Here is a 27,671-nt window from a genome sequence, read left to right on the forward strand (position 1 = left end):
TTGTGACTAGCGTCCCTTTGTATTTACCATTGAGAAACGTACCGTCGACTACAACAACTTTGCGCATGAAAGGAAACCCATTTACGCTCGCACCAAAGCCAAGAAACACATACATGAATCTTCCAAGTTCATCGATTTGAAGACGCGTAACTGTACTCGGATTTGCCCTTCTTATCATGTATAAGTAAGAAGGCAAGCTTTCAAACCCACACTCTGGTGTTCCCTCATCGATTTTCCTTGCAAATTTCAGCGTTCGGTGTGATTTCCAATAATCCATCTGTTCACATGAAAAAACGATCCTCATAACTCAGCCGCATCAAATAATTAAGACAGCCACAACGTAAAAATAACCCTACCCTATTTTTACTATAACTCAGCCGCATCTAACATTATAGTAACCCAGCCGCATTGTATGAATATGTCAGCCGCTACATTTGATATTACTCAGCTGTATCGTAAAATAACTTAGCCACAACAAAGTAATTACCTTTATATCAAACTGCTTAGTGATAGCTATTCCGACGCTCGTAGGGCGAACGGCCGGACCAACGTTGCCGAGAAAATTCTTGTACAACTCTCCTAAAATATCTGGTGTTGCTTGTCGAGATCGATTAGAACGCTCTGTGCAGGAACATGTATGCTTCGAATCGTGAATACGAACATAAAACGCCGGGGATTCTCCTTGGGTAGAAGCACGAACTCTCCAGAGACATCCATCAACCCAACACTTAACAACGTATGATGTCAGGGTTGATGTTTCTACATCAAAATCAAATTGATGCCTCACTGTAAGAAGTTTCAGTCGTCTCTCCAAATCGTCTTTACTCTCATATCGTTGACCTACCGCAATGTCTATCGACGATATCTCCAACCTTAGAACCTTAAGATTCCCTTTAGATCTGGTCATCGAGAAGTTCTGATATCTCTTCTTGGGAGGTAGCGTTGGTGAATCTTCGTCTTCTGTAGGAGACTCACCGTATGAGCTGAAGTTATCATCTTCAGATGACGCACCGTCCGAATCGTCGAACATATCAAATCGGCTTTCAAATTCATCATCTTCGTCGTTTTCTTTGCCTATTTCATCGTCTCCAACTACGTCGTGCTTTTCTTCTTCCACATTACTAGAGCAGTCATTCTCATTGTCCTCTTAGTTCCTTCTCCAAACTGCAACCATCGTAACTCCCACTGTAATTTTCATCTCTGGACTCAACTACTGAAGCTTCTACTTCTGAGCTAAAGCTGAAAAATGTTTTACTCTTCTCTCTTGCTTTGTTCTCCGTAATCTCCACACAGAGACGTAGTTGTTCGATTTTCTTTAGGCTTAGAAAACCTTGCAATTGTCAGGTATTGGACACGTAAACTGGTGAAGTGTCGTGCGCCATTGTTTTCAATGCTTTATTAGATAACATGTAGCTAAGCTGAATATGATCCCTCAAATCATTCAATCCGTAATCATCGAGAACAGTCTTTGCGGAATCTTAATGTGTTGTTTTCTCATCTAAATGAAGAACTCTACACCCTCTTCTGTCGACGTTGAATACATATCTGTTTTTCTTAATCCAGTTACCGGAAACAATAACTACCGGATCCATAACCAACAGAGAAAGATGAAAACGATAGATAAATAATATGCAGAAGAACATGAACAGTCTCATAAACCAAATTGTAAATTTCGTTCGTTAGTGATGACATGGCAAATCCGAGTTGATGACATGGCGGATTCCTTGCTCGTATCTTGGATTTTTTTACAAAACTCAGCCAACAAGTTAGCATTATCTCAGCCTTAAAGCAACAATAACTCAGCTATCTCGCATTTAAATAATTCAGTCATGTCGTATTTAAATAACATTGCCAATTAACGATAACTCAGTCATTATGAAATAAAAACTCAGCTGTAATTGTAGAGAACCCAGCCATAAACAAAAATCAACCATAATTAAAAGACAACTCAGCCATAAAGTAAAACATAACCCAGCCGTAACAATGTCATAGCAAAGTACATTAAAAAAAGATAAGATTCTATACAATACATCTTCACCACTCCCTTGTATCCCTAATCACGCTCATCGGTTCAAACTCACGGAAGAAGAGCCTCACCTCTTTGACCAAGAAACAGCGGTTACACATTTTGTCACCCTTACTGTTTTCAATGAACCACAAGACCCAATCTCGCTCCAAAACAGGAATACATTGGCAACAATAGAACGAATGAACAATGGTTAAAATGAATTCGTCCCTCTTTGCCCGAAACTCGTCACCGTGAGGAGAACCCCATTCCCATTTTAGAGATCGAACTAGTTTCCCGATCCTATCAACTGATTCCCTTGTAAAACGAGCAAAATACTCCTCATCACCCCAAAAAACATTTTCTAGTCATTGCGTATGTATACACAGCACGCTCATATCCTTCATCCGCTGCAAGCTTCATGGAAGCAAGTCCTTCTTCCTGAAGGTTAAATGTGAAGAAAAACTGTACACCCTTCATATAAATTGTGCTTGGATTTCTCTCCGCGTAGCAAGTTTTCAACAACTCAGCAGGCATATTGAGTCCACAGGGAACAGATAATACATCGTAAAAATGGCATACACTACGCCGATCTGCAAACGCCTTGATCAACTTGCACGATGCTCTGAGGCCATAGAGATCTTGGAAGGAGTTACCGACAACACGTTCAACCACTAACGCCTGAATCTCTTCAGGCAATTCAAGAATCGAGAAATAATCCATTAATGTAACGTTAATATAACTAAGCAATGATGGTTGATATAACTCAGCCATGTTGGTTAATATAACATCGAGGCCTTCATAGAGATCAAGACGTTAATACTTTATTATTTAACTCAGAATATAACTCAGCCGTTAATATTAATGGGACGGCTGAGTGTGGAAAATACGTCAAAAGTGTGGAAAATACGGCTAAGAACTAATATCGAGGCCTTTTATTACTTTAGTTTTTAAAAACTGATTTAAACGTTTAATGAGACGTTTCGTCTTTCTTGATTTGACAGTGTTGATAATTAATTATGGCGCTTCAGAAGTGTGGAAAATACGGCTCAGAACCAATATCGAGGCCTTTATAACATCGAGACGATAATACTTTATTATTTTCAAAGTTTGATAGGACTTTACAATAACGATAACTCAGACATAAATTAACGATAACTCAGCCGTAAATTAAACGATAACTCCAACATAATTAAATGATAATTAAAAGACTACATTTTTATTTCTCCCAACAACAACTAATACATCTAACACTTCACCCTAAGACACTCGATAAGTGCTACGATCTCACTTATGTCGTTCTTCATATCAGCTAAGTCTGCTTTTATGTCGGCAAAATCTTGCTCCATTGTCACCAGTTTGTTTGCCACAACTACAAACTCTTCATCATGTGCTTCATCAAGCCATTTGAAAACATGGTTTTCACCCGAAATTGCTCCATAACGATAAAACCTTCTTCCCGAATTTCTTGCGGTATTTGACATTAACACAACAGTAGCAGCTCCACAGTCGCTCCTCCTTGGGATTCCACGCCCTAGATCCATCGAATTCTACTTCACAACACACAAAAATGATTGAAACTATACCAAGGCGAAACACACAAAATGCTCAAGTAGTATATGATCTCGGATTTGACGAAAGAGGCTTACAGTTAATCCTCTCTTCTGAAGAACCCTAATTTTCAAATTTGGGGGTTTTTGGAATGAGCCTCGCGATTTTAACTTCTATGAGCTAACATGTCGACGTTTTCTCTTTAAACGAGACGGAGCGTTTTGATGAAGAAGATAGATAGATAGATAGATAAAGAAGATGAAGAAAAAGATGAACACACACAAACATAGTTGTAAAGTAGTTCGTTAGCAGTGACATGGCAAATCCGAGTTGATGACATGGCGGATGACATGGAAAATCAGTTAATCAGCTGACAAACGAATATATAACTCAGCCTACGTAAATCAGCCCTCGTGTACAATGTAAGTCAGCCGAACCGTGGATACTATTTCAGTAATTAATCTTTTGATCCGAAATGAGCCGTAATTAGGATGAAAAACCATAAATCAGCTATATCGTCACATAAATCAGTCGACAAACAAATGCTATTCTAGTAGTTAATCTTTCGCTAATAAGTTAGCCGTAAACAAGCTTAGTTTAATGTTAATACATCATATTACGGCTGATTAAATATAAACTCAGCCGTAACAACATCCAATTAGTCAGCCGTAAATTAAATAACTCAGCCAGTAGATATTCATTAACTCAGCCGTGGAAACATAACTCAGTCGTGTCTTAACTACAACTCAGCCGAATATTCCAGCAATCAAACCGCTGATGTATAAGTTAGCCGTAACTTGTGTATGTAAGTCAGCCGTTATCCCATAAATCAGACACATTTCTGTAAATCAGCCGTACCGGGCGGCTGACTTATGTTCTTAAATCAACTTTTTAATCTTAAGTCAGCCGTGTTTATTAATTCAGCCGACACGTAGAAAGAAATCAGTTGTAATGACGTATGAAGTGATTTACAGCTGACTTAATGAAAAAACGGAACCGAATTCCTACGTGGCGCCGGGTTTTTGCTTACGTGGCAGCGAAAAGTAATGACATTCTTGTAAATACGATTTTTCTGATAACGTAAAAAAAAAAGCACGCTTGGTATTTAAAAAATGCCTGTAATAAAAAAAGATATGTATGGTTCTAGTTAATTGTCCTAAAATATTGTATATTTGAGTAAATTTCCCTGAACATTTATATCCATTGTTGTAGGGATCAGTAGTGACTTTCTTTATATATATATATTTCTTGGTACGAATAGTGATAAGGATGTCATTTCAAACTTTTATAACAAGGATTTGAGAGTTAAATTTGTTACATTTACTACTATTTCAGTTAAGTTTCTTAAATTTTTGACTCGCATGTTTTTGTTTGGTTGTACCATGGTTTATTTGAACATTTACTTAGTGGGTATCGTCAGTAGTATTCTCTCAAATGTAGGTAAAGATCAATAAAAACAAAAGAGTAAGAAATGTTTAAAAACAAAACAAACAAAACAATCTTTTTTTAACGTAGATTAATTATGCTATATCACTCCGAGGCATGAGATCCATGTTCGATGATATGCTCTGCACTATGCTGAAGACTTTTTGTAACATTTTTTTTTCTATAATCTACATAATTTACGTTTTCTAGGCTTTGAACCCCAAACCTCCTGGTATAGAAGCATTAATGAACCCTTAGTCAAACCACTAGACTAAGGGCCTTCCACGAAAACAAAAAAAAAAACAAAACAATCTTTGACCCAAAAAAAAAAAAAAAAACAATCATAATGTTTTGGTCTACTTGGTTTAGTACCGGTTTTAAGAAACCACCGGTTAAAAATTATACCAACATTCACGGCAAAAGCGTCGGTGGCTGTGTTGTGTTTTGTTTGCGTAAAACATCAACTTCAACAATGAACAGTGACAATAACACTCTCAACGGATCTTTTTGGCAAAGCTTTAATTACCAAGTAATCAAAAGGGGAACTGAGATATCATATTTGAGGAAGATACCTTGTCTCTACCTGCCCCCACCACAACACAACACCTGTTTTTGTTGGTCTTTCTTTTTCTTTACTTCCTTCTCTATTTCAACTCATCTGATTCTTCTGTTTTCTCTGTTTCATAAGCAAGAGAGAAAGAAGAAATGGGTGTGGATTTGAGGCAAGTTGTTGCTGGTATCCTCACCATTACCATGTTCGTGATGCTCGGACAGATGCTTCATAGAGATTACTTTGATTCTCTTCAGGTACGTTCTTTGCGGACACTTTTTTAAAAAAATTTTGCTCTAGTGTGTGATACTACTTGAGCTAAATTCAAGTGGGTTATGTTCGGTTTATTTTCTTCATTGTCAGTTTGTATTTTGTCTCCTTCACTTTTTGTGTTGATACGTCTACCTGATGTCTTAGAAACAGATCTAGTTCAAGGTGAACTGTCAGCTTGTTCATTGAGACTTTCTTGATTTGTGCGTTATAGGGGTTTCTTCCTACCAAAACTTTCCATTTTTAGATAAAATGTGGATTTCATGGATCATAAAATTAGAGTCAGTAGTGAATTTCTTTTTTACATTGATCATTAGGAAATGATTAGTTTCATCTCTTTTGGTGTAAACTAATAGTGCAAAAGGTCGAACCTTCTCTTCTGTAGCTAAATTCAAGATCCTTCTCTAATTTTTCTTTCATTTTGTTTACAGGAGAAAGCTCAGGGAGATGCACACGATATTGAATTTGAAGGATCTAGAGTATCTGTGAAAGATAGTCTTGTCGGAGCCTTAGAAGGCAGTAAAGGGCCTTGGATGGATGATAACAATGACCTTAATCCTTGTTGGCCAACATTACTATCCGGTATGTGTTTGTTTTACTCAGACTCTTGTCGTCTTTCTCAGTTTCATGCTTTTGTATGCATTGTAGATCTTGGACTTATAAGGGCCTAATTGTTGTAGATGAAGCGGTATCATCAAAAGGGTATGTTACATTCTCACTAACGAATGGTCCTGAGTACCATATCTCTCAGGTATACTTTATAAAAGCTCTAAATTCGTATATTCTCTAGATGTGTTTGTTATTTTATTCCATTTGTTGTTTGTGTGGTTAAATTCTGATCTTCTGTTTAGATCACTGATGCTGTAATGGTGGCAAAGCATCTTGGAGCAACATTAGTGCTTCCTGATATAAGAGGAAGCAAACCTGGTGATGAAAGGTTAAGAGTTGTTTATTTCTATGTTTGTGGCATTTATGGTTTGATAATTAGTTTCTAAGATCAGTGTATGGCTTAACAGGAACTTTGAAGATATTTATGATGCCGATAAACTAATCAAAAGCTTGGAAAAAGTCATCAAAGTTGTCAAACAATTGCCTGAAGAAGTATCTCTAAGGGATATGGCCATTATAAAAGTCCCTACCAGAGTTACAGAGGACTACATTAAGGAGAACATTGATCCAATCTTCAAATCAAAAGGAAACATCCGAGTTGCTACGTATTTCCCTTCTGTAAACTTGAGAAAATCCTCACAAGACGGCGAAACTGATCCTGTGGCTTGTTTGGCAATGTTTGGTTCCTTGGAGTTGCAACCTGAACTGAATGCAGTAGTTGAATCAATGGTTGAGAGGTTAAGAACACATAGCAGGAAATTAGGTGACCGTTTTATAGCAGTAGACCTTAGAATTGACTTACTCGAGAAGAAACATTGCCATTCAACTGGCGTAGTAGGGTCCAAGACATGTTACAACGCGCAAGAGATTGCTTTATTCTTGAGGAAGCTTGGATTTGCTGGTGACACAACTATCTATCTCACTCAGCCAAGGTGGGACAGTAGCCTCGATATCCTTAAGGATATCTTCCCAAAAACGTTCACAAAGGTGTGTATAGATCAAAACATTCTTTAGTCCAAGGAAAAGTTTCTTACCCTTTTGCTAAATCTTGATGCAGGAGGCAATATTTCCAGCAAGTAAGAAATCAAAGTACCTTGAATCAGAGAGTTCAGAGTATGAAAATGTTATTGACTTCTACATAAGCTCGAGAAGCGATGTGTTTGTTCCAGCCATATCTGGTTTGTTTTATGCAAACATAGTTGGGAAGAGGATAGCTTTAGGTAAGCCACAAGTGCTAGTTCCAGCAGAAATCTCAGAGACATCTGGCCTTGCTACAGATTTCATCTCTCCTTACATCTCAAAGAAGAACCACTTGGCTTATTCATGCTTTTGCTGACCTTCTCACATTTCCAATGTGGTCTTTAAGCATGGCCCTTCTCAGTTTTCACCAATTGTATGCAATATAATTTTTTTTTCTTGTCTTATTTGTTATGTAATGTTGTTTCAATATAAGTTGGGTTTTTTCAGGTGAGTTTATTTTTGTTTGCCATGTGTAGGAAAGAAAACTATTGAGGTTTACAATTTGATTCTGTTGGCTCTCGTAGCCTTTGCATTCTATAAAAAAATTTCTATAGTATGAAACACATTTACACATCAAAACTTGTTTGTAAGATTTATTTTAGGAAGGAAGAAGAACCATGTCCTTTGTCCTTACTATGTCCTTTGTTCCCCAAATCTAGCAGATGCCATAGAAACAGCCCATGAAAGGTTTCAAGTCATGCTTCTTACAGACAGAGAGCAAAAGATTTTTTGGTTGGTATGAAACCAAAGACTGAGCCAAAGTTCCTTTAGTACAACCCCAAATCCAATTCAATTCGCAGTACTTTTACATCAAGACAAAAAGAAAAAATATGAATAAGGGACAAAAGAATTGGATCTTGCAGTATACATTTGTAAAATACTATCACCATTTAAAAGAGAGAAAGAAAAGTTAGAGGTTTAGGCCATTGTCACAGGTTATTGCTTCTGTAGCATCTAGTAATGTGTTTATGCATTTCTTGAGGCTTTGAATTTACGGAACGGTTTCTTGAAGTAGACACTCATCGGAGTCTTGGGTACAGGAATCAGTTTCCCAACAACTGCTAGTGGCCAGCTAACCAGTCCGATGGCAATAGAAGCAAGCCATAGTTGCCAACTCAGTGCAACGGTATGGGCAAACTCCCCAAGGAAAGTCACAATGAGTATCTGCATTTTTCAACCCAAGAGTTACTACCAGATGCTATCAAGTGTCCAAGAGACAAAAGAGGTTTTGTGTTATTGTCTTACCTGAAGTACAAAAGTGACTCCAACAATTGCAATGAAGAGAGGGTTCTTAGATACTCCACTGAATACATTCATTTCATCAGGTTTCCTTGCGTTGAACTCGTTGAATATCTGCAAGACTTGCATGATTTAAACCAATACATATGATTTTAAGAATAAGGAGATTGAAAAGAGGAGATGATTTTGCCTACTTGACACATAACGAAGGCATTGAATATCATAGTGTTCTTCACTTCTACAGCATGTGCATGGTTGCTGTCTTGGCTCAAGCCAAGAATGCTCAAGCCTGCAAAGTTTAGAACTAGGAGGACAGCCACTTGGTAGAATGACTGCATTATCCCACAAATTATAAGATTAGAGATATGCACTCTAGAAAATGTTTTTAGTAATAAGTCAGCATTAAGATAGTTTTCTTGCTGAACAAGTCACCTGCACAAGCAAGTTCCTCCACATGATGTTTGTTATTAGAGGTTCCCTGCAAATCCAGAAACAAACCATCACAAATCACTCAACAGAAGCCGCAATATATGACCAGGGCCGGTCCTTGGCATGGCCAACTAAAACATTGGCATATGATCCCCCAATTTTTTTAAAAAATTTACATAGACAGACCTTCAAATTTGAATAAAAATAAAAACCAATAGTAGAATTTTTTACTAAATTTTCTATAGCCTCCAAAATTTCAGGGCCGGCCCTCAAGACAATATCGAGTTCATTATTCTACTATACCTTCTTCCAACAGGGGTTCTGTGCATAAGATGATCTGTTGGTGGCTCTGTAGCGAGTGCAAGTGCTCCAAGAGTATCCATTATAAGGTTTACCCAAAGCAGCTGTATCAAAAGAACACCATTATAATTTAAAGTGTCTCAAAAGTTCAACAATCTCGTGCTGGAAAGGCAAAGGGAAGATTAAATTAACCTGTACAGCCTTTAGAGGAACGTCACCAGAAGACATTGCTGCTACAACATTGATTATAAGAGCTGCAACATTCACAGTAAGCTGGAACTGTATGAATTTCTGAATATTTGCATACACAGAACGGCCCCATCGAACAACCTAGAAGAGAGAACATAATTTCACAATTAGAAAAGGCATAAAGAACCTATGTCTGCCTATAATACAAGCTACAAGATTGTATGTTTCTGTCTGATCAAGACAAACCTTTACTACTGAAGCAAAATTGTCATCCAAAATGATGATGTCTGAACTTTCTTTAGCAACTTCAGTTCCTGATATACCCATAGAGAGGCCTATGTCTGCCTCGTGGAGTGCAGGAGCATCATTAGTACCATCACCAGTGACAGCAACAACATCTCCATTTTTCCTTAGTGCTTGAACAAGTAAAAGCTTGTCATTAGGAGAGGATCTACCCATCACCTGCATTTTACCCCCAAGTTAATATTTGAAATAGCTTCATCAGTATGGGCACATGATCATTCACTGTTCGTACCGTTATTTTCTTGGCTACTTGTTCTCTCTCTTTCTCAGATAGCTCACGGAACACTTTTCCTTCAATGATAGTAGGCTCAACGGCTTCTGTATCTGAAGCAAGTATACCACACTCCAAAGCAATTGCTTTCGCTGTCTGAAGGTTGTCCCCAGTCACCATACGCACCTAGATAACACAAATGTTTCATGCAAACATTACACATAGGTTGTCAGCTATGCCATTATAGATGTTGCAACTACTGTAAATTTAGAAGAGGCTGGAAGCCTACCTTAACACCAGCACTGGTGCAAATTCTCACGGCTTCTCTGACACCAGGACGACAAGGATCCTTTATACCAACGATAGCAAGCAAAGTCAATTCATCTTCTGGCAAAGCCCATTTATCCAAGTCCTCCTGTTCCTTGGGAACTTGGCTCAGCTCTTGTGTTCTGCATGCAATAGCAACACATCGCAAGCTATTTTTCGCCATGGCATCAATAGCAAGTCTGAAAAACTCCTGTATAATTATTTCCAAACAGAAATTTTATTGATGTTTGAGATGATAGCAAAGTAATAAGCAAATGTTTAAGTCCTCCTAGACTAACAGAGTGTGTCTTAAAAGTGAAATTTTAAAACAAATTTCCTCTTTTTGATACCATCCTATCTCCTAATTTATTCTCTAGCGCAATAAGAATTTGGAGAGATTGTTGTTTACAAATTTTGAGTCTTCTCACCTTCTGGTCGTCAATGGGCTGAAGAGTACCATTTGAGTCCATGTATTGTGTACAGCAAGCCAGAACTATCTCTGCTGCTCCTTTCCAATGAATGAAAACTTCAGAATCACCCTGCAGTTAGTTTATACTCTCCTGATCAGCTTCATCTATTATAATTAGAGACTTTCCTCATTGACTAGTAATGAGAAGATGTTCATGTGTTTAGCAGAGCAACTACTTAGTCCAATTCCTTCACAACATTTTAGTAATTCTCTAATCTTAAAACTGGAGAGAGGGTCAAGAAGTTACTCGAAGCACAGCGACACCACCACGCTTTTTCTCCGAGTTGAAAGGGAAAGCATGGATGATAGCAGACTCAGACCTGATGGTATCAAACTTCATCCCCAACTGTAACAATAGCTTCTTTAAACATACTGTCCATGCAGAGGAAAAAAGATGTGAAAGATGGACCAGAGAAAGCAAAAATTTGATACCTTATACGCCCATGACAGAATAGCCTTCTCTGTGGGAGACCCAGAGATCTCCACCTCTCCACCATCCTACAGTAAAAACATCATGAGCACTAACCATCCATCATTTGATAACCTCGGAGTAGCGAATACCAACCTTGGGGTGAAAAACGTTTCCTGTGGTGTTCTGTGCCACACCCTCACTTATTAAGGCAACAAGTTTAGTGTGGAGTCCAGAGGGGTTGTCTGCTACATCCATCTTTGATCCACCAGCATAAGTCTCAACCACAGTCATCTTTAATTTTGACAAGGGATAAAATTAGCTATCTAGAAGGGTATATGATGAATTCTTGTCAAGGAAGATACTGACCTGATTCAAAGTTAAAGTTCCAGTTTTGTCACTGCATATTGTTGTAGCTGAGCCCATGGTTTCACAAGCTGATAGTCTCCTAACCAAAGCTTTGTCTGCCATCATCTTTCGCATAGAGTAAGCCAAACTACACAAATGGAGTCAAGAAAGGTTAGATCAAGAACTACAATGTAGTTAATATTTTCTTAGTGGATTATATGAAATAAGACTTACGTGAGGGTAACGGCTAGGGGAAGTCCCTCAGGCACTGCCACAACCACAATAGTAACCTACACAAAAGCCAATAATTAATTGATATGTCTATTGAGCAACATAATCATAAATGTGGAATAAATACTTACGGCGATTGTAAATATCTTTACACAATCATCTACAATGTCACTGATACTAGTCTTCCCTTTGACAAACTGGGTTGCTCCATTAGAATCTTGAGTAGTTCCAGTAAAGTATCTGAAAAAATATAACTCAAGATTATAGCCCTTAACATGGCATGAATTTGTAATCCAAAAGTTTTATTGACCAAGGTGTATCAGATTTTACCTCACAAGAAGAGCTACCAGGACAACAACAGCCACCGTGAGCCCCACTATACCAATGAAGGTTGCAAGACCATTTAACCGCACCTGTTATAATAAGATTACCAAAAGGAACTGTCAAACTTCTTTCAAGACATTGTGTAGACCATCAAGATGATATACCTGCAAGGGAGTTTCTTCACCAGTATCCTCTGAGATACTTGCCATCAACAATCCCCATTCTGTGTTGATTCCAACACCAGTTACCAGCATACTACCGACTCCGTCAGCTACTTTACAACCAGACATTAGAAAAGGAGATTTTTGATCCTTGTTAACCTGCAACCAAAGTCTGTGTTAACAAGTAATAAAAGAAACAAGAAGAGTCATGATGAACTCACAATCTTGCTTTCACCGGTCATGCTAGATTCATCAATAGCAAGAGAATGACCACTAATTAGCACTCCATCCGCAGGGACCTAGATGGATACAATACGTTAGGCTAAGATTAATTCTAATTAAAGCCACAGTTGAAATATATTGAGAAAATAAACCTACCTGGTCTCCTATTCTAAGAGGTATAACATCTCCAACAACAACGTCATAGATTGAAATCTTCACTGTTCTCCCTCCTCTCATGACCTGTAAAGTTTTCATTAAACTATCATCTCTAAACCATATTATTTGCAAACAATTTATAAAATGTTAAAGTAAGAACCTCTAGTTGTATATTTCTTTTTTCATCATTGAGGTTTTGAAACTGAAGAGATTGGCGATAGTCACTAACAGCTGAAAGAAACAAAAGATTGAGAGCAATATTAGGAAAGAATTTGACATAAAACACAAACACAAACACAAAATATAGGCAAAAAAACATGTTCATACCAGTAACAATAATGACAAGCAAAACTGCAAACGCAATGCTTCCACCATCAAGCCAACCTTCTTTCAAACCCTGTTGAAAGTAGTAAAACCCAAAAAGATTAAAGCAGACATAAGAAGGAAACTATATGAAAAGAAAAAAAAAATACCTCAGTCTTTATTCCCAATGCCAATGATGTTACAGCCGCAATGATCAAGATGATAAGAGTTAAATCCTGCCATGCTTCCCAGAGGAACATCTTTTGGACAACAAAAAATGAGTTATAATCCACATAAGTTAGGGAAGACTGTTGAAGAAACCACCACAACTACTTACATAGAAGCTCTTTCCCTTCTTCTTTGGATAAGTGTTAGATCCAAAAGCATTCTTCCTATCTGTGACCTCTTTCTCATCCTCCTCGATTCCTTGCTCCATATTTGTCTTTAACTTCTCTGCAACACCTTTCACCTTAAAAGGTAGTAAATATATATTTCAGTATCATGAAATCTTATTGCCATTTATAGCCTACAAATGAAAGCAATACGAGTCTAACCCCTCCATGTTGCTGCAAACTGGACATGTTTTGGTTCCTGGTCATTGACACAAGTTTCTCAAGGTCGATGTCAAAGTTACCAGGTGAAATTGCTGGCGTTGATGATGCTGATCCAAACCCTGAAACCACAAAAATAAAGCAAGATTGATTGATAATAAGAAAACTAAAAACATAATTTGATCTGACTTATGTTAAAAAGAAAAGTCACGTACCCGTTTGTTGTTCTCCAGCCAACTTGAAAAGCAATGCTGCCTGATTCAATAAAGCAATAAATGATTGTGAGAGATCAAGAAACAAACAAGTAGCAATCAAAAGCTTCACCAAGAGGAGGATAAAAGAAGATTATATACCCTAATGACTTGAGCATGTGCTCTGATCATCCTCCTCCGATTCTCATAGTGTTCTTCTTTATTTAGATCCAATGTGTATCGAAACCGACGTGATGCGTTCAATACAAGTGACGCTTGCTGCAAAATTATCACCATTTCAAATCCATGTTAAGATCTAAAAAACTGACGCAATGATCAAAGAAGAGAAGAGAGATGACATACTCTCCAGCGACGGAGAGAATCAGCGGAGGCGTTCTTGGTGTTATCAAGATCAAAAGGATCATCAGGGTCGTGTTCAAGCTGTTCATGGTGATCAGAAGGATGCTGCACATCTTCAGGTAATTTAGACGACCCACCAGCTTCCATATTGTCGTGTCGTCCTGACATTGACGTGAGGAGCAATCCATTGCTGGACGAAGCGCTCATTCTTTACCTCTTCTATATTTCTCCTCTAAACTTTCTTGAGAAAACCACAAAAGAAAACAAAAATAAAAGAAAGAAATAGAAACGACCTATTCTGATTAAGTAAGGTTGTTCGTTACTAATTTGGCGAGAGAGATGGCCAAACTCGTAAGAATGAGAAAGGCAACAAAAAAAACGAAATCACTATCTCTCTCTCTCTCTCTCTTAAGATTTCTCTCTGTAATCACAGAGAAGAAGAAAATAATAAAAGAAACTAATTTAGAGCGAACCTAATATTCGATTCCCATAAAGAAAAACTAAAACAAAAGACAGAGAGAGAGAGAGAGAGAGAGACAGAACACAAATGATTGGTCTGTTTGCTATATTTGGTCTGTTTCTTTCCAACATTTGCGGAAAGTTTGTTTGTTTTCTTTCTCCTTTTTTTATGGGGAAGGGAAGAAAATGAAGAAGGAAGGAAGAAAGAGATTTTCCCGGGAATTAACATGGGCATATGATAGATATTAGATAACATGGTATTTCTATATAATCCAACATTTAAATTAGTATTACTTTTTAATAATTCTTTATACTACAAAATCTAAGTACATTTTTCTTAATTTATTTCTTGGCTCAATTCAATGACAAATAATTAATTTACTAAATTATACTCAATTAAGAGAACTTGTCAATTTTTTCAAGAAAATATATAAATAAATGATAGGAAAGATAGTGAAGTTGCAGAGAAACTTGGTACTAAACATGGTGAACGTGCGTACGACGTAAACCTCACCTGGGTTGCAGTACATCACCAATCATTGTCTGTAATGCTAGTTAACCACTTTATTATCTCTACCAAGTAGGCTTTTAATCAAATATTTTAAGTGGCTTTAATAAAGATACAAGTAAATGTTCATTGTTTCTACTTGAGGATGAAAAAAAAATACAGATGAGAGAGACTGAGCATATGTCTTTTCTCTCTCTCTCTCTCTCTCTCCCTCTTCTGATGGTTCTAAATAAGTAAAAGAACAGCTTATGAGTGTCCCAAGGAACCCTGAACCCAACTCACATCTTTTCTTGCTTGCATTGCTTTTCTCAGTTTGAGTTGCTAATGTCACCAGCTACTACCATCATTTGATCAGCCTCAAGATTAGATTCCTGCAACAATGTCATCGATATATATTGAATGAAATGTTTTATCTTTTAAGAAACTTCTCTCCTTTTAAAGCACAGGAGGTAAGAATAAAACTGATGTTTACTCACATCATTCTTATTTGTAGGCAGATTCCTGGTTATTTGAGGAGGAGGGGCTTTGGATAAGTCTCTAAGAGCTCCCTGAAATTATCGAAGACAAATGTTGTTAGTGTAAGGTCTATATATAGTTGGAATCAGACTGATCAATGAGTGATAATAAACGAGGTGATCAATGTCAATAAAGAAAGTAACTAGCTTAGCTTACCTTGTTTGCCCACATCAGTCCACATGCATTACAAAGTGTCCTTGGCCCTTCAGGTCCACGTCGCATCATTGGTGTTGAATTCTCACTCGTTCCACAGTGCCGACATCTTCACATGTCCACAAACGTTTCAAGATAAAAAAAAAGGTCAGAGATAAGCCTTACTCAACTAAGTACACCAAGCTATTAATAAATTCACCAACTTACAAAGCCTCTGGCTTCTGAGTTTCACACCCTTCTAAGGCCCAGCTCTGGCCTGATCCCCAATCCGGTCCTGTTAATGCAGATTCCTCATTGCTTGATTTGGCAGATGTGAACTGACCTTTCTTACGCTGCATCCTGCATTCGGAAAACGAAACCTTTTAATCACAAAACATCTTATCTTAAAAAAAATGGATAGATATAAACAAAACCTAGTAATAATTTTTGGACATAGAGGTGCGTACCTCAATGCTACCTCCTTCCTGACTGTGTAGCGAATGGTCTTGTCAAAGTTCCTCCCTTTTCTTTTCTCCCTGAATCTGAGCAACGAGGCTTGCCTCTGCGGGGCACTAAACCTTTGAGGAGTACCAGATAAACCCTGTTTCATGCATTAGTCAGCAACAAACTCAGGGAATAAAACTTATTATATCCTGCGCATATATGGTATTAAACAAGTCTTTTATTACCAGTACCCTATTGTTCTGATGAGGTGATCCTACGGTTGTCGGGAGCGTCTGTGGTACTTCTCTTCCACCAAGTAACAAAAGCACAGCTTGAACCTGCAGTAGTAAGAGCTTTAATACGCAGAAAAAAATAACCATCAAAGAAGAGAATTTACAAGAAGAAGTTAAAGTCACCTTCTCAGGCAAGACATGGTCAAAAACATAAACTTGTCCCTGATAGGACAACGTCAACTGGTCTCCGTTTTCACCGCCACGGTCCACAACTTCGCCGCGATGATCAGATGGGTTTCCAAGGTGAGAAGGGATGTCTGTCTCAAGTCCACCATTCATCCCATCATCAGCGTGTTCATCCATCATGCCGTGATGCTCATACTGCACATGCATTGGAAGTTCATCTCCGCCACTGTGCATTCCACCGTTGTTTCCATGAAGGCCATCATCATCCATGGTCTTTAATTCATCAAGTTGTCACCGATGATGAACGTCCAAAGAAAGAAAATAAGATAAGTTAAGACCATATTGCTAAGGCAGGAAATGTTGAAGGATATAATAAAAGTGGGCTTCCAAGGCAAAGAGACAGTCATATTAAAGGAACATCATTAATAGTTACTGGTTAATTGTCACAATCTTTACCTACTTGCAATAGATTTTTGAGTTTTTTATGATATATAAAGTATGATGATTCTTTAGTTTCCCACAAAAGAGAAGGGTTTCTTGAAAAGCTATTATAGATGACTATACAAGGGAAGCTTCTTTTATAAACAATATTAGATTAAACTTGACAAACTGGATTACCTAAAACCCTAAGAATAATTTTTTCCACACCCAGCAACAAAAAAAAATCATATAATCACACATAAACTAGCAGCATAGAATCAATCAGATCCGAATTGGAATAAATCTACACGCTCTTAACTTTGAGCAAAGAACATTTAGACAATTCCACATAAAATCTAGAGCCTAGTTTAACATATAATAATATATACATATCATCGTCTCTTGAGAATGATTTCGTCTGAGTTCGACAAGCTAAATATTGAAAAAGGCTCTAAAATTGAGGTCAATTAGGGTACCTGTTGTTTCAGGGCAAAGACAAGGGAGGAGCGAGCCTAAGAGAAGAGAAAAGATGACGACAATGGAGAGACGGTGGTAGTTTACGATAAACACAGGATTTTGATTTGATTTATATTTACCCAAACAGCAGAACCAGAGAAAGGGCAAACGAGCTAAAAAGGAAGCTCTTTGATTTTTTTTTGTTTCCTGGTCTAATGATTTGATTTTTATTATTCTTTACTTTTTGAGGAAATTCGTTCATTCCCTTTTGATAGAAAACAGAGGATCTAAGGGTTTTTGAGCCCAAATGGCGTTCTTATGCGGGCTTAAGGCCCTTTAAAATAGAAAACCAACGGCTCTAAAATGGGCTTAAGGTCTTTCCCCCTCATCCTTATCCATTTGAGTTTTTTTTTTTTGTCAAGGATCCATTTGAGTGTTCATTATACAAAACTATAGTGAATAACATAACGTAGGTTGCCCAAAAAAATAAATAACATAATGTAGTTTCTTTTTTCTTTTCTACAAATATTTATCATTTATTTTATTAACTTTCACTTGAAAGTTACAAGTCAGAATATAATGATGGTGTTAACCATATAGGAGGATCGATACATACAATCATTATAAAATAATCCATTAGAAAGACCATATTTTGCTACTACATGTGCTACTTTATTATAAATTCGACAAACAAAGTTGAAAGAACTTTCAGTGAAATAACATAAGGTAGCTTCTAAATGACTATTGCAGGGGAAACAATGTTTTCTCTCGAAATCCTAGCTGGTCATCTGGTGGCTTTTAAACACAAGTCACTATGCATTTTGTTTGTTTTTATTCTCTTTTCAATATGAGAGTTTAAAAATCTACAGTACGTTATAATAATTTTTTTTTTGAATTTTCGTTTGTGGTTTTTAACTGCCTTCGCGATGGTTTAGTGTTCATTATCTTAGATCTGCTTAAGAGTTTTATTCTCTGAAAGGTGAGGTGATGGAAGTGAAGAGTCGAAACTCGTCATTTTGTTGATATCAGCTGACTTGTTTATTGAATTTTTTACATCAATAAGAGACAATTTATCACTTTTCAACTACATCCAAAACCACAATGCATTTGCAAAACATTTTTTCATGGAATTTACAGAAAGAATATACATATTTGCTCTTAATGAGAATAAAATGAGATATTTCTTAAACAAGAAGAAATAGAAAGTGTGTTTCTTTATTATTGTTTAGTCTATTTCTTAATATTTTGTTTTTGTTTATTTTTAAATTAAAAATACATATAGCAAATTTTGTTGATATAATAAATTATATTTTTTTATTCTCTATAATTTGATATTCACTTTGATATTTTTTTTGTTATATTTTAAAATCTATACTTGTACATATATTTAATGATTGTGTTATGGATGAGTGATATGTGGATGTTTGAAAAACATGGATTACTACATGTAGAATATAAACATAGAACGACACATGTGGATGGGTGTGGGAAGAAAAGCGTGGACGGGTAAACATGGACGGGTAAACATGGACGGCTATTTGTGGACAAGTAAAATTATGATTAAAATTCAAAATTCAGCATACTACATATCTCATGGTGGAGGATTGTAACGAGCTCGAACCACCGCAGCTTCATCGTGCTCATCCACGACGATGTTGAGCTCGGAATCCATGGTGTGGCTCACCAGGAAGAGGAGCTGACTCGTTTTGACTAGGGGTTTTGGAGGAGGAGATGACTCGTTTTTAACTTTTTGGTTTGTTTAGCTTTGTTTTCATCACTCAAGCTTGTTTTTTTCTCTCGACATGTACGTGGTAGTTATTGGTTTGAAGTTATTAATTTGTTCATCCTTGAGATTGTGGACACATTGGCATCCATATCATAGTCTTTCAATATGTTGCATTTTTTTATATCTATTATCCACCAGATCAACCTTCAATTCCCTATCCATAAATTTAAAAGATCTCTCTTGTTCTTTATTCATGGTTATGTTAACGTCTATATCTACAAGATCGATATCTCCCGAGGTATTTCTTACTCGACTAAAAGGAGAGGGTGAAAGCTTTCATATAATCAAAATCTTCTCGTCTCCGTCCACAGACAAACATTGTTGTTGGAATTGTATCCTTAAGTTCAACTATTGTGGAGCTTGCTCTGATAAAGCTTCTGAAATTTTTACACTCATCTCCGTCCACGCATCACCCGTCCACGTATCTTCCATCCATGCATTGAATATTAAAGGCAAAATTGTTCACAGTTTATTGATGACCCACAACAAAGTGTCTCACGTATAAAAAGTAGCTTCTGAGTGTAAAGAAAAGTCAAAAAGTGGCACAGAGACTAATGTAGTCTCATTTATTATTGTAATCCGGATAAGCGATCCAAACCCCCTGATCTACTCTCGTCCGTTCAGAAGACAAAGTCGAGTTTAGCTGGTTTAGATTTTATTAAACAAAATTTACAAAACCGGTAAATCAATGAGAACCAATCGCAAAGCGTCCACCTCTGAAATTCACGAGAATAACGAATTTTCACACACGTAAATCAGCGGTTAGCGTTGTCGAATCAATTCTCTTCTCTTTTCCCCCAAGATTGTTGAATTGTTGTGTGCTTTAGCATAAAAGGACATCACATTCTTCTTTCCAAACACTCTTCTTCTCTTTTACCGTCGGATCTCCGACATTATTTTAAGTCTTTTCCCCTATCTTTCCTCTGATCCCGATCTGTTACCTCATTTTTTTTCTTCATTCTCATCCTTCTTTTTTCGAAATTTTTAATCACCTGTCTTTGTAGTTAGGAACGACGAGATCTGATCTCTACCGTAATGGCGAGGAGTAAGGCGGTGGTGAGTGGTAGTCATCATGGGATATGGAAATATTTCAACCCAGCTTATTATCTCAGAAGGCCTAGGCGTCTTGCTCTTCTTTTCTTCCTCTTCCTCTCCGTTTCCATGGTCCTTTGGGATCGTCATTCTCTCTCCCGTGATTACCAGGTGTTTTTACCCTTTCTCTATGTTCTCCTCTGGATCTCAGTTTTTTTTCCTTTAAATCTTGTGTTAGGGAGAGATAGCTCTCGAGCTCCATTGAGTGTAATTAGTTCATGAAGAAATCCAAATCCTGGAGAGTCTGCTTTGAATTGCCACCAAGAGACCATACTAGTTTATTGAAAAGAAGAGTGAAGTGAATTTATTTTTTATTTTATGCAGCTTGAAGTTTCCAAGTTAAATGAAGAAGTTATGCGGTTGCAGCTGTTGGTAAAAGACTCAGCACACCTGAATTTTTTTTTTTTTTTTTTTTGATAAAAAAGCTGCTCTCAAATTCAATTATATTTCTGATAGTTAGAAGATGTAAAAAGCGTCGTCACGGAGGATGTATCTGTGAATAGTACATTGAAGGATGTCCAGGAAGATCCGCTTGATGCCCAGAGAATGCAGAGAGTAAAAGAAGCAATGATTCATGCTTGGAGTTCATACGAAAAGTATGCCTGGGGACAAGATGAGCTTCAGGTACTGTTTATGTTTGTTTGATTGACAACGAGTTCTACAAATTAGATTTTTGGTTCCTTCTTTTGATATAGTATGGTTAATAGAATATGTCAAGTTTCAACACTTTTCAGAGGCTTACATGTATTGTGTTGTTTACCTAGTTAAAAAAAAAAAATCAGAACACTGGCAATGGTATGCAATAGATATATGTCACTGAAGAAGCTATCTTGTTTCTTTTGTTTTTTGCAATATCAGCCCCAGACAAAAGATGGAGTTGACAGCTTTGGTAGCCTGGGAGCAACTATGATAGATGCATTAGATACACTCTACATAATGGGTCTAGATGAGCAGTTTCAAAAAGCCAGGGAGTGAGTACATCTCTTTCATCCTCTCCATTTTCTAGTAATATCTCTTTCTAGCAAGATATGAAAAATCTTTATGTTTTTTTTTCTGGATGTAACGAATCATGTTTCTGCTCTTTACAACTCCCAAAACCTTGCCTGTTCATCTTTTCCAGCCGTCATTTGCTTATTGTCTTTCATTTGCAGGTGGGTTGCAACCTCATTAGATTTCGACAAGGATTATGACGCCAGTATGTTCGAGACAACTATAAGGTTGCATTGAACAGGTTTACCATGTTGTTTTTCAGACCTGTAGTAATAAGAGTCATCTTGTTTAGGTTATATGTTGTGGTTGCGCTTAACAGAACATGTGGTAATGGATGTCTTGCTTCTGCCCTTACATCTTTTCTCTTTCTCTGGCTTTCAGAGTGGTGGGAGGGCTTCTCAGCGCGTATGATCTTTCTGGGGATAAACTTTTCCTTGATAAGGCTAAGGATATAGCAGACAGATTATTGCCAGCATGGGACACTCCCTCGGGTATACCATATAACATTATCAACTTGAGACATGGAAATGCTCACAATCCTACATGGGCAGGGGTAAGTCCTACATGTGGTACTAGCAAACTAATGTGGCCTATAAGTTTTAGTTGATTGTTTTGCCTCTTTATTGTACTAGGGAGACAGTATTCTTGCAGATTCTGGTACTGAACAGCTCGAGTTTATTGCCCTTTCCCAGAGGACGGGAGACCCAAAATATCAACAAAAGGTGCGTTTTCTCTGTAACTTTTTAGCATGGTTGAATTACCAAATATTCCATCTTCTTATCAGAAAGATCATATTGTCATAACTAGTGATCAGTGATCGATAACTTACTCTATGTTTGTATTATACACTGATTAGGTTTTGGATTTGGCAATAGGTCAGGATATATATAATTTGCAACTCAATGGTTGACCTGTTTGTAACTCTGTGTATCAGGTAGAAAAGGTTATTTCAGTACTAAATAAGAACTTCCCTGCTGATGGTCTACTTCCGATTTATATAAGTGCCGAGACAGCTAATCCATCGCACTCTACCATAACATTTGGTGCCATGGGAGACAGGTTTTTTTCCCCAGCTTGATTGCATTTTATATTGCTGCTTGTCTTGTCCCTTCTGGTTTTGCTTTTGTTTGATTTGTGACGGCTAATATTTTGCATACAGCTTTTATGAATATTTGCTCAAAGTTTGGGTGTTTGGGAGCAAAACTTTATCAGTGAAACACTATAGGTAAGTTTCTACTCTGTCTATATACGTATGTTCCGTCTTATAAGTCAAAGACAAGAAGAACATTGTTGATTGTCCTCACATGATATCTTGTTATTTTAGTACTGACGTGTGTTGAGATCTTGGCATCAGGGATATGTGGGAGAAATCAATGAATGGTCTGGTAAGCTTGGTTAAGAAATCAACACCTTCGTCGTTTACATATATCTGTGAGAAGAGTGGAACCTCTTTGTCGGACAAGGTACACCCGTCTGTGATAAGTGAAAATCTCTGTTGCCTAGCGTTTTCCAGTTCTCATGTTTCTTTCTCATCTATGTTCAGATGGATGAGTTGGCATGCTTTGCTCCTGGAATGTTGGCTTTAGGAGCATCTGGGTATAATGATCCCGCTGAAGCAAAGAAGTTTCTCACCCTTGCTGAAGAGGTAAAGCTATGGCTTGACATCAATAGGATTTTCAAACAGTTTATGCGGTTGGAACTTTCGCCTTTATTTATATTTTTCCCACTAATCTGCAGCTTGCATGGACATGTTATAACTTCTACGAATCAACACCAACAAAACTGGCTGGGGAGAATTATTTCTTCAACTCTGGGAGTGTATGTCCTTTCCTTGTTTGGTTTATGTTTACATTTGCTGTTTAGTATACAATCTTTAAACATGATTATGATGATGATTCAGGACATGAGTGTTGGAACATCGTGGAACATTTTGAGACCAGAAACTGTGGAATCACTGTTTTACCTCTGGCGGTTAACTGGTAACAAGACATATCAAGACTGGGGATGGAATATATTTGAAGCGTTTGAGAAGAACTCTCGCATAGAGTCTGGATATGTCGGTTTAAAGGATGTACGTTCTCCTTAGGCTCCAAATTAGACCCTACATTATAAAGTATAATCTGATAGTAGATTCTTTTTCCAGGTTAATACAGGAGTTAAGGACAACAAGATGCAAAGTTTCTTCCTTGCTGAGACGCTCAAGTATCTCTATCTCCTCTTCTCCCCCACAACGGTGATTCCCTTGGACGAGTGGGTATTCAACACAGAAGCTCATCCACTTAAGATTGTGCCCTGGAATGATCAGGTGAATCTCGGACAATCCACGGCCGTGCAGCAACGCAAACCAACAATTAGATTACGCCAGAGGCGGATTGGTCGGATGACAAACAAGTAAGCACGGTCGCTCGCTTGAGAGATCACAGTGTAAATTCTTGCATTGTGATTCATAGGAGTGTGGATCGTTGGAAATTTCTTAACTGACCAATGAGGATTTTGGCTTTGGCTATTCGAAGACCCCTGTAATATGTGGTCTCTGTTGCTTTTATTCAAGGAACCATTTTTCAAAAAAAGATTTCAAGATGGACACTATGTTATATTAGTTGTTTTGGCTTTTGGCTATTCGAAGACCCCGGTCTCTGTTGCTTTTATTCAAGGAACCATTTTTCAAAAAAAGATTTCAAGATGGACACTATGTTATATTAGTTGGGGTAAAATAAGTAATAACTCAACAGGTCTGCCTTGTGTTTTGTACCCTTAGAATATGAAAATTAGAGTATTTGTTTTTCATGCTTTTTATCAGAGGAAACAATTAAAAGATTTTTTCAGCTTAAATCTTTTTTATTATTGTCCTGTCTTTTAGTCAAAAGGAAACTTCACATGAATTATTTTTGGGAAATTTGCCAATATGAAACTAAATCTCTAAAGTATTGTCCCATTAGAACTAAATTTTCTAACCTTGTCAGTATAGAATTAATTTTTGTCCCCTTAGAACTAATACTTTGTGAATCTACTGTTTTGTCCTTTTCTTTATAATATAATTAATAAAATTTTAAAAACTATATGAATTAAAAAGGAAATACTTAATTAAATAAAAATAGGGCAATTTTTTCCCAACACTCGGTCTCATTCTCTCCGACTCTCTTTCCCAATCGAGAGACGATTTCTTTCTCGCCGGCGACACCTTCCACCTCTGAGATTCTTGGTTCGTCGGAGAGCTTCAACGAGGAGTCACATCGCTTCTCCCTCCTGCTCAAGCTCGGGAGTAGCTTCTCCTCCGCCGATCGAAGCTGCTCAAGCTCGGGAGTAGCTTCTCCTCCGCCGATCGAAGCTGCTCAAGCTCGGGAGTAGCTTCTCCTCCGCCGATCGAAGCTGCTCAAGCTCGGGAGTAGCTTCTCCTCCGCCGATCGAAGCTGCTCAAGCTCGGGAGTAGCTTCTCCTCCGCCGATCGAAGCTGCTCAAGCTCGGGAGTAGCTTCTCCTCCGCCGATCGAAGCTGCTCAAGCTCGGGAGTAGCTTCTCCTCCGCCGATCGAAGCTGCTCAAGCTCGGGAGTAGCTTCTCCTCCCCGATTAAGGACGATTAGTTTCACAGTTGTTTTCTTTTGCTCTTCCTTCATCTCGGTTCTGACAATTTGAAGGTTAGGCTTTGAAATCCCCTTTACGATTTTTTTTTTTTTTTTTGTTTGTTCTTTATGTTTATTTGCATGTACTACAAATTGTACTAGATAGAGAGTTAGTTTAAAACACAAATCGAAACAAGTTTATTGTTTTCAGAGGCGGAATGTGGTTGAGTGGGGAGTGAGATTGGCTTGTTGTTGAGGTGATTTTGTTGTTGAGGTGATTTTGAGTTCTAGTTTGTTTGGTATCGGCTTTATTAAGGTTTAGAATTCATAATAGACTTGAAAAAGCTAATGACTTTGACATGCTTTAGACATCGATTTTACATACTTGTTTTGGGATCGAGTTTGTTATTTGAATTGAATTTGTCGATAGTGTGTAGTCTTTTGTTATTCATTTGGTGCGTAGCTTTGACTCTGTTTTATTTTAGAGGTAAACACATTTGCTAGTTGATTATATTTTGTTTCGATTTGTGTTTCTAAGTAGTTTTGAATTGTAAAAAACTAGTTAAATGTGAGATGGTTATATTTGGTTCGCTGTTAACTTATGGAATTCATGTTTTTTAGGAATGGCTCACCAGTTTCCTAAACGCATTCTTCAAGAAGGTGCTGAGACGCAAATGGATAAGATTAACAACACATGTAGAAGGACGCTTCTGAAGGCGGTAAAGGTGGCTCTGAAAGATGAGTATGAGGAAGTTTTGAAAGACCCTGTCTTCGGGCCTCTTCTGGCGATCATAGAGAACAACCTCATCTACTCAGGGAAGATTATTCACAGCTTCATGTGCAAGCAGCTCAGGGTTTCCAAGCTTCACGAGCTGTGGTTTATTTTTGCGAAGAGGCCTCTTAGGTTTTCTATGCAAGAATTTTATGCTGTGACTGGATTGAAGTACAAAGAGGAACCCGATGTAGACTTCATTAATTGGAAGAATGATAAGGGGTTCTGGAGCAATGCGCTGAAGACTAATGCGAAGATCAACTTATATACTATAAGGGATGAGCTCCTTAAGGTGTGTAACGAGTGGTCGTATGTGGACAGAGTGAGGTTAGTGTATCTGTCCATTATACAATCATTCCTCATGGCTAAGGATTGGAAAGTGTATATCCCTCAAGAATACATCCGCTTGGTGATGGATTTTGAGAAATTGAGGATGTATCCTTGGGGTCTTCGCGCTTATGATGAGCTGATTGCATCAATACTCAGAGCAAGAGAAGATGTGCATACGAAGAACAGCTACGTGTTGGATGGATTCTCATATGCGTTTCAGATATGGATTATGGAGGCAATTCCAGACATTGGTTCTATGGTGGGTAAATAAATAAAAAAAAACGTGAAGAAAATGAGATGTAGGAATTGGAAAGGTAGTGGTAAAGTATCCTACCAAGATATCACCAGCCTAGAGTCCCACTTTGATAAGGTAACTGATATTTCTTCTTTAAATATTGAGTTCAATAAATGTTCAATGTAAGCTTAGTGTTTTGTTTGTTCTTGCAGGGAGAGCTGTTCACATTTATATCATCTACTGGTGATTTCGATGTGATTGCTGATACTGAGTTCCTTAGGGAAGATGAAAAGAAGGACGAAAGAGTTGGTCGTATTGTTGAATTGATCAATGCGAAACAAGACTGGACGCATTTCGATTGGGAAGTTGAGTCTTTGCCTGCACATATGGACCTTTCTGATTCAGAACAAGATGAACCGGCTGATGTTGCAGAAGAACCGTCAGCTGTTGCAGAGGAACCGACTGTAGTTGCAGGGGAACCGGCTCTTACTGTGAAAAGAGGCAAGCGCAAGCTAATTGATCCTGGTGCTGAGTCTCGAAAGAAACAACTGCTTTGTCAACGTGCGGCTGAACACAACAGTGGTGTCTCTAGTGAAATGAAGACCTTCATTGAAGGTTTGTTCACCGCTTCTTTCAACTCTTTTAAGGAAGTGGTGCAGAAGGACATACATGAGCGTTTTGAAAACGTTGCCAATGAGGTGGCTCAACTCAAGGAACAAGTCTCTCAGCTTAAGGGTCTATCGGAAACAGTGGGAAAACGCAACACATCTGAGATTCTCTCTCCTTCAGCAACAATTGGAAAAGACCAAGGACCATCATCTCATAGTACGGGTCCTCCCGCAGCAAAGGGAAAAGGCAAGGCATCTGCAAATGTGGATCCTCCTCCGGTTCGTCGTAGCCCTCGGCCAGTAAGAGAGGTAACCAAAAAATGAAGCTCTGTGTATTTTGCTATGTCGACTCTTTTGATGTAATGTCCTTGTATTGTAATATGTAATATATCGGCTTGTATGAACTAATGATGATGACTTGTAGAATTGACTATTTTGTAACGTACTTTTGTATATTTTGCTATGGACTGTCTTTTTAGTATTAATGTTATGCTTGTTTTTATTAACAGGATGTTCAAACTGATGAAAATGAAATGATGGATTTTTTGAAGAATTTGACCAAATCAGCGAGATGTGTAGATAAGGGGACCCAAGACTCTTTACAAGAAGCCATGGGAAACCTTTCTCAAGCATCTCATGTTAAAGGTTTTGATCCTTCACAACATCTGGATGGTGATGAACCAGCTGAATTTGCCACTCCACTGTCTTCGTTTAAGCCTGCGGATTGGAGACCACCTACTCTGAAAGACGTGGACTCACTTGAGGACCGGATACATGATCCCGATTACTCACTAGTGTTTGTCCCTGAGGCA

The 27,671-nt window shown here is 37.8% G+C and overlaps 6 protein-coding genes across 8 annotated transcripts in view; 3 read left to right on the plus strand and 3 right to left on the minus strand.

Annotated features, from left to right (window-relative positions):
- Positions 1 to 3,252: 3,252 nt before the first annotated feature.
- On the minus strand, positions 3,253 to 3,549 carry LOC106345034 (uncharacterized protein At4g04775-like). Its single transcript, XM_013784309.1, has one exon. The coding sequence runs from the start codon at positions 3,547 to 3,549 to the stop codon at positions 3,253 to 3,255; it is 297 nt and encodes a 98-aa protein (XP_013639763.1).
- Positions 3,550 to 5,451: 1,902 nt separating this feature from the next.
- Positions 5,452 to 7,975, plus strand: LOC106344006. 2 transcript variants are annotated; one of them, XM_013783380.1, is made up of 7 exons: positions 5,452 to 5,595; positions 5,670 to 5,788; positions 6,233 to 6,383; positions 6,482 to 6,552; positions 6,653 to 6,738; positions 6,818 to 7,397; positions 7,468 to 7,975. In XM_013783380.1, the coding sequence occupies exons 1-7, from the start codon at positions 5,454 to 5,456 to the stop codon at positions 7,744 to 7,746; spliced, it is 1,428 nt and encodes a 475-aa protein (XP_013638834.1). In that variant the 5' UTR covers positions 5,452 to 5,453; the 3' UTR covers positions 7,747 to 7,975. The 2 variants fall into 2 exon arrangements, with proteins under 2 accessions (XP_013638834.1, XP_013638835.1); XM_013783381.1 differs by having other exon boundaries at positions 5,542 to 5,595; positions 5,674 to 5,788.
- Positions 7,976 to 8,196: 221 nt separating this feature from the next.
- On the minus strand, positions 8,197 to 14,638 carry LOC106343819 (calcium-transporting ATPase 9, plasma membrane-type-like). Its single transcript, XM_013783143.1, has 28 exons — positions 14,136 to 14,638; positions 13,935 to 14,051; positions 13,797 to 13,836; positions 13,585 to 13,703; positions 13,368 to 13,499; positions 13,201 to 13,290; positions 13,055 to 13,124; positions 12,888 to 12,958; positions 12,728 to 12,811; positions 12,571 to 12,648; positions 12,353 to 12,508; positions 12,195 to 12,277; positions 11,996 to 12,104; positions 11,868 to 11,923; positions 11,655 to 11,781; positions 11,442 to 11,579; positions 11,309 to 11,374; positions 11,124 to 11,222; positions 10,836 to 10,946; positions 10,391 to 10,618; positions 10,123 to 10,287; positions 9,834 to 10,049; positions 9,591 to 9,728; positions 9,402 to 9,502; positions 9,102 to 9,147; positions 8,864 to 9,001; positions 8,676 to 8,783; positions 8,197 to 8,594 (listed from the first exon to the last, which is right to left on the minus strand). Exons 1-28 carry the CDS (start codon positions 14,337 to 14,339, stop codon positions 8,397 to 8,399), a joined length of 3,288 nt encoding a protein of 1,095 aa, XP_013638597.1. The 5' UTR covers positions 14,340 to 14,638; the 3' UTR covers positions 8,197 to 8,396.
- A 550-nt stretch (positions 14,639 to 15,188) lies between these two features.
- Positions 15,189 to 17,721, minus strand: LOC106343888 (GATA transcription factor 24-like). 2 transcript variants are annotated; one of them, XM_013783240.1, is made up of 8 exons: positions 17,507 to 17,721; positions 16,608 to 16,883; positions 16,443 to 16,529; positions 16,215 to 16,348; positions 15,976 to 16,107; positions 15,772 to 15,877; positions 15,576 to 15,647; positions 15,189 to 15,470 (listed from the first exon to the last, which is right to left on the minus strand). In XM_013783240.1, exons 2-8 carry the CDS (start codon positions 16,878 to 16,880, stop codon positions 15,408 to 15,410), a joined length of 867 nt encoding a protein of 288 aa, XP_013638694.1. In that variant the 5' UTR covers positions 16,881 to 16,883; positions 17,507 to 17,721; the 3' UTR covers positions 15,189 to 15,407. The 2 variants fall into 2 exon arrangements, with proteins under 2 accessions (XP_013638694.1, XP_013638693.1); XM_013783239.1 differs by having other exon boundaries at positions 16,437 to 16,529.
- A 2,268-nt stretch (positions 17,722 to 19,989) lies between these two features.
- On the plus strand, positions 19,990 to 24,086 carry LOC106343312 (mannosyl-oligosaccharide 1,2-alpha-mannosidase MNS2). The gene is made up of 14 exons (XM_013782489.1): positions 19,990 to 20,475; positions 20,689 to 20,736; positions 20,821 to 20,988; positions 21,223 to 21,335; positions 21,516 to 21,581; positions 21,736 to 21,907; positions 21,987 to 22,076; positions 22,289 to 22,413; positions 22,514 to 22,579; positions 22,709 to 22,817; positions 22,898 to 22,999; positions 23,092 to 23,172; positions 23,255 to 23,425; positions 23,498 to 24,086. Exons 1-14 carry the CDS (start codon positions 20,308 to 20,310, stop codon positions 23,747 to 23,749), a joined length of 1,731 nt encoding a protein of 576 aa, XP_013637943.1. The 5' UTR covers positions 19,990 to 20,307; the 3' UTR covers positions 23,750 to 24,086.
- Positions 24,087 to 26,276: 2,190 nt separating this feature from the next.
- LOC106345035 overlaps positions 26,277 to 27,671 on the plus strand; it is a 5,728-nt gene continuing 4,333 nt past the window's right edge. Inside the window, exons 1-3 of the mRNA XM_013784310.1 lie at positions 26,277 to 26,386; positions 26,464 to 27,168; positions 27,369 to 27,668. Coding sequence (XP_013639764.1) covers positions 26,309 to 26,386; positions 26,464 to 27,168; positions 27,369 to 27,668 — 1,083 coding nt within the window. The 5' untranslated portion in view covers positions 26,277 to 26,308. The remainder of the gene's footprint in view (positions 26,387 to 26,463; positions 27,169 to 27,368; positions 27,669 to 27,671) is intronic.

Source organism: Brassica oleracea, chromosome C5, assembly GCF_000695525.1.
Source record: "Brassica oleracea var. oleracea cultivar TO1000 chromosome C5, BOL, whole genome shotgun sequence".
In the NCBI taxonomy this organism is placed as follows: domain Eukaryota; kingdom Viridiplantae; phylum Streptophyta; class Magnoliopsida; order Brassicales; family Brassicaceae; genus Brassica; species Brassica oleracea.

Excerpts from the sequence above, each read along its gene's own strand:
- LOC106343888 (XM_013783239.1), bottom strand. The coding sequence starts at position 16,880 with ATGGATGATGATGGCCTTCATGGAAACAACGGTGGAATGCACAGTGGC. Across the intron at positions 16,349-16,436 it reads ATCAGAACAATAGGGTACTG|GGTTTATCTGGTACTCCTCA; the intron begins GTAATAAAAGAC and ends TGCATGAAACAG. Across the intron at positions 16,108-16,214 it reads AGGAAGGAGGTAGCATTGAG|GATGCAGCGTAAGAAAGGTC; the intron begins GTACGCACCTCT and ends TTCCGAATGCAG.
- LOC106345034 (XM_013784309.1), bottom strand. The coding sequence starts at position 3,549 with ATGGATCTAGGGCGTGGAATCCCAAGGAGGAGCGACTGTGGAGCTGCT.
- LOC106343819 (XM_013783143.1), bottom strand. The coding sequence starts at position 14,339 with ATGAGCGCTTCGTCCAGCAATGGATTGCTCCTCACGTCAATGTCAGGA. Across the intron at positions 9,729-9,833 it reads ATTTTGCTTCAGTAGTAAAG|GTTGTTCGATGGGGCCGTTC; the intron begins GTTTGTCTTGAT and ends TCTCTCTTCTAG. Across the intron at positions 9,503-9,590 it reads TTCCTCTAAAGGCTGTACAG|CTGCTTTGGGTAAACCTTAT; the intron begins GTTAATTTAATC and ends CTTTTGATACAG.
- LOC106343312 (XM_013782489.1), top strand. The coding sequence starts at position 20,308 with ATGGCGAGGAGTAAGGCGGTGGTGAGTGGTAGTCATCATGGGATATGG. Across the intron at positions 21,908-21,986 it reads ACAATCCTACATGGGCAGGG|GGAGACAGTATTCTTGCAGA; the intron begins GTAAGTCCTACA and ends TTATTGTACTAG. Across the intron at positions 22,818-22,897 it reads GAACCTCTTTGTCGGACAAG|ATGGATGAGTTGGCATGCTT; the intron begins GTACACCCGTCT and ends ATCTATGTTCAG.
- LOC106344006 (XM_013783380.1), top strand. The coding sequence starts at position 5,454 with ATGAACAGTGACAATAACACTCTCAACGGATCTTTTTGGCAAAGCTTT. Across the intron at positions 5,596-5,669 it reads ACAACACAACACCTGTTTTT|CAAGAGAGAAAGAAGAAATG; the intron begins GTTGGTCTTTCT and ends CTGTTTCATAAG. Across the intron at positions 6,739-6,817 it reads AGCAAACCTGGTGATGAAAG|GAACTTTGAAGATATTTATG; the intron begins GTTAAGAGTTGT and ends ATGGCTTAACAG.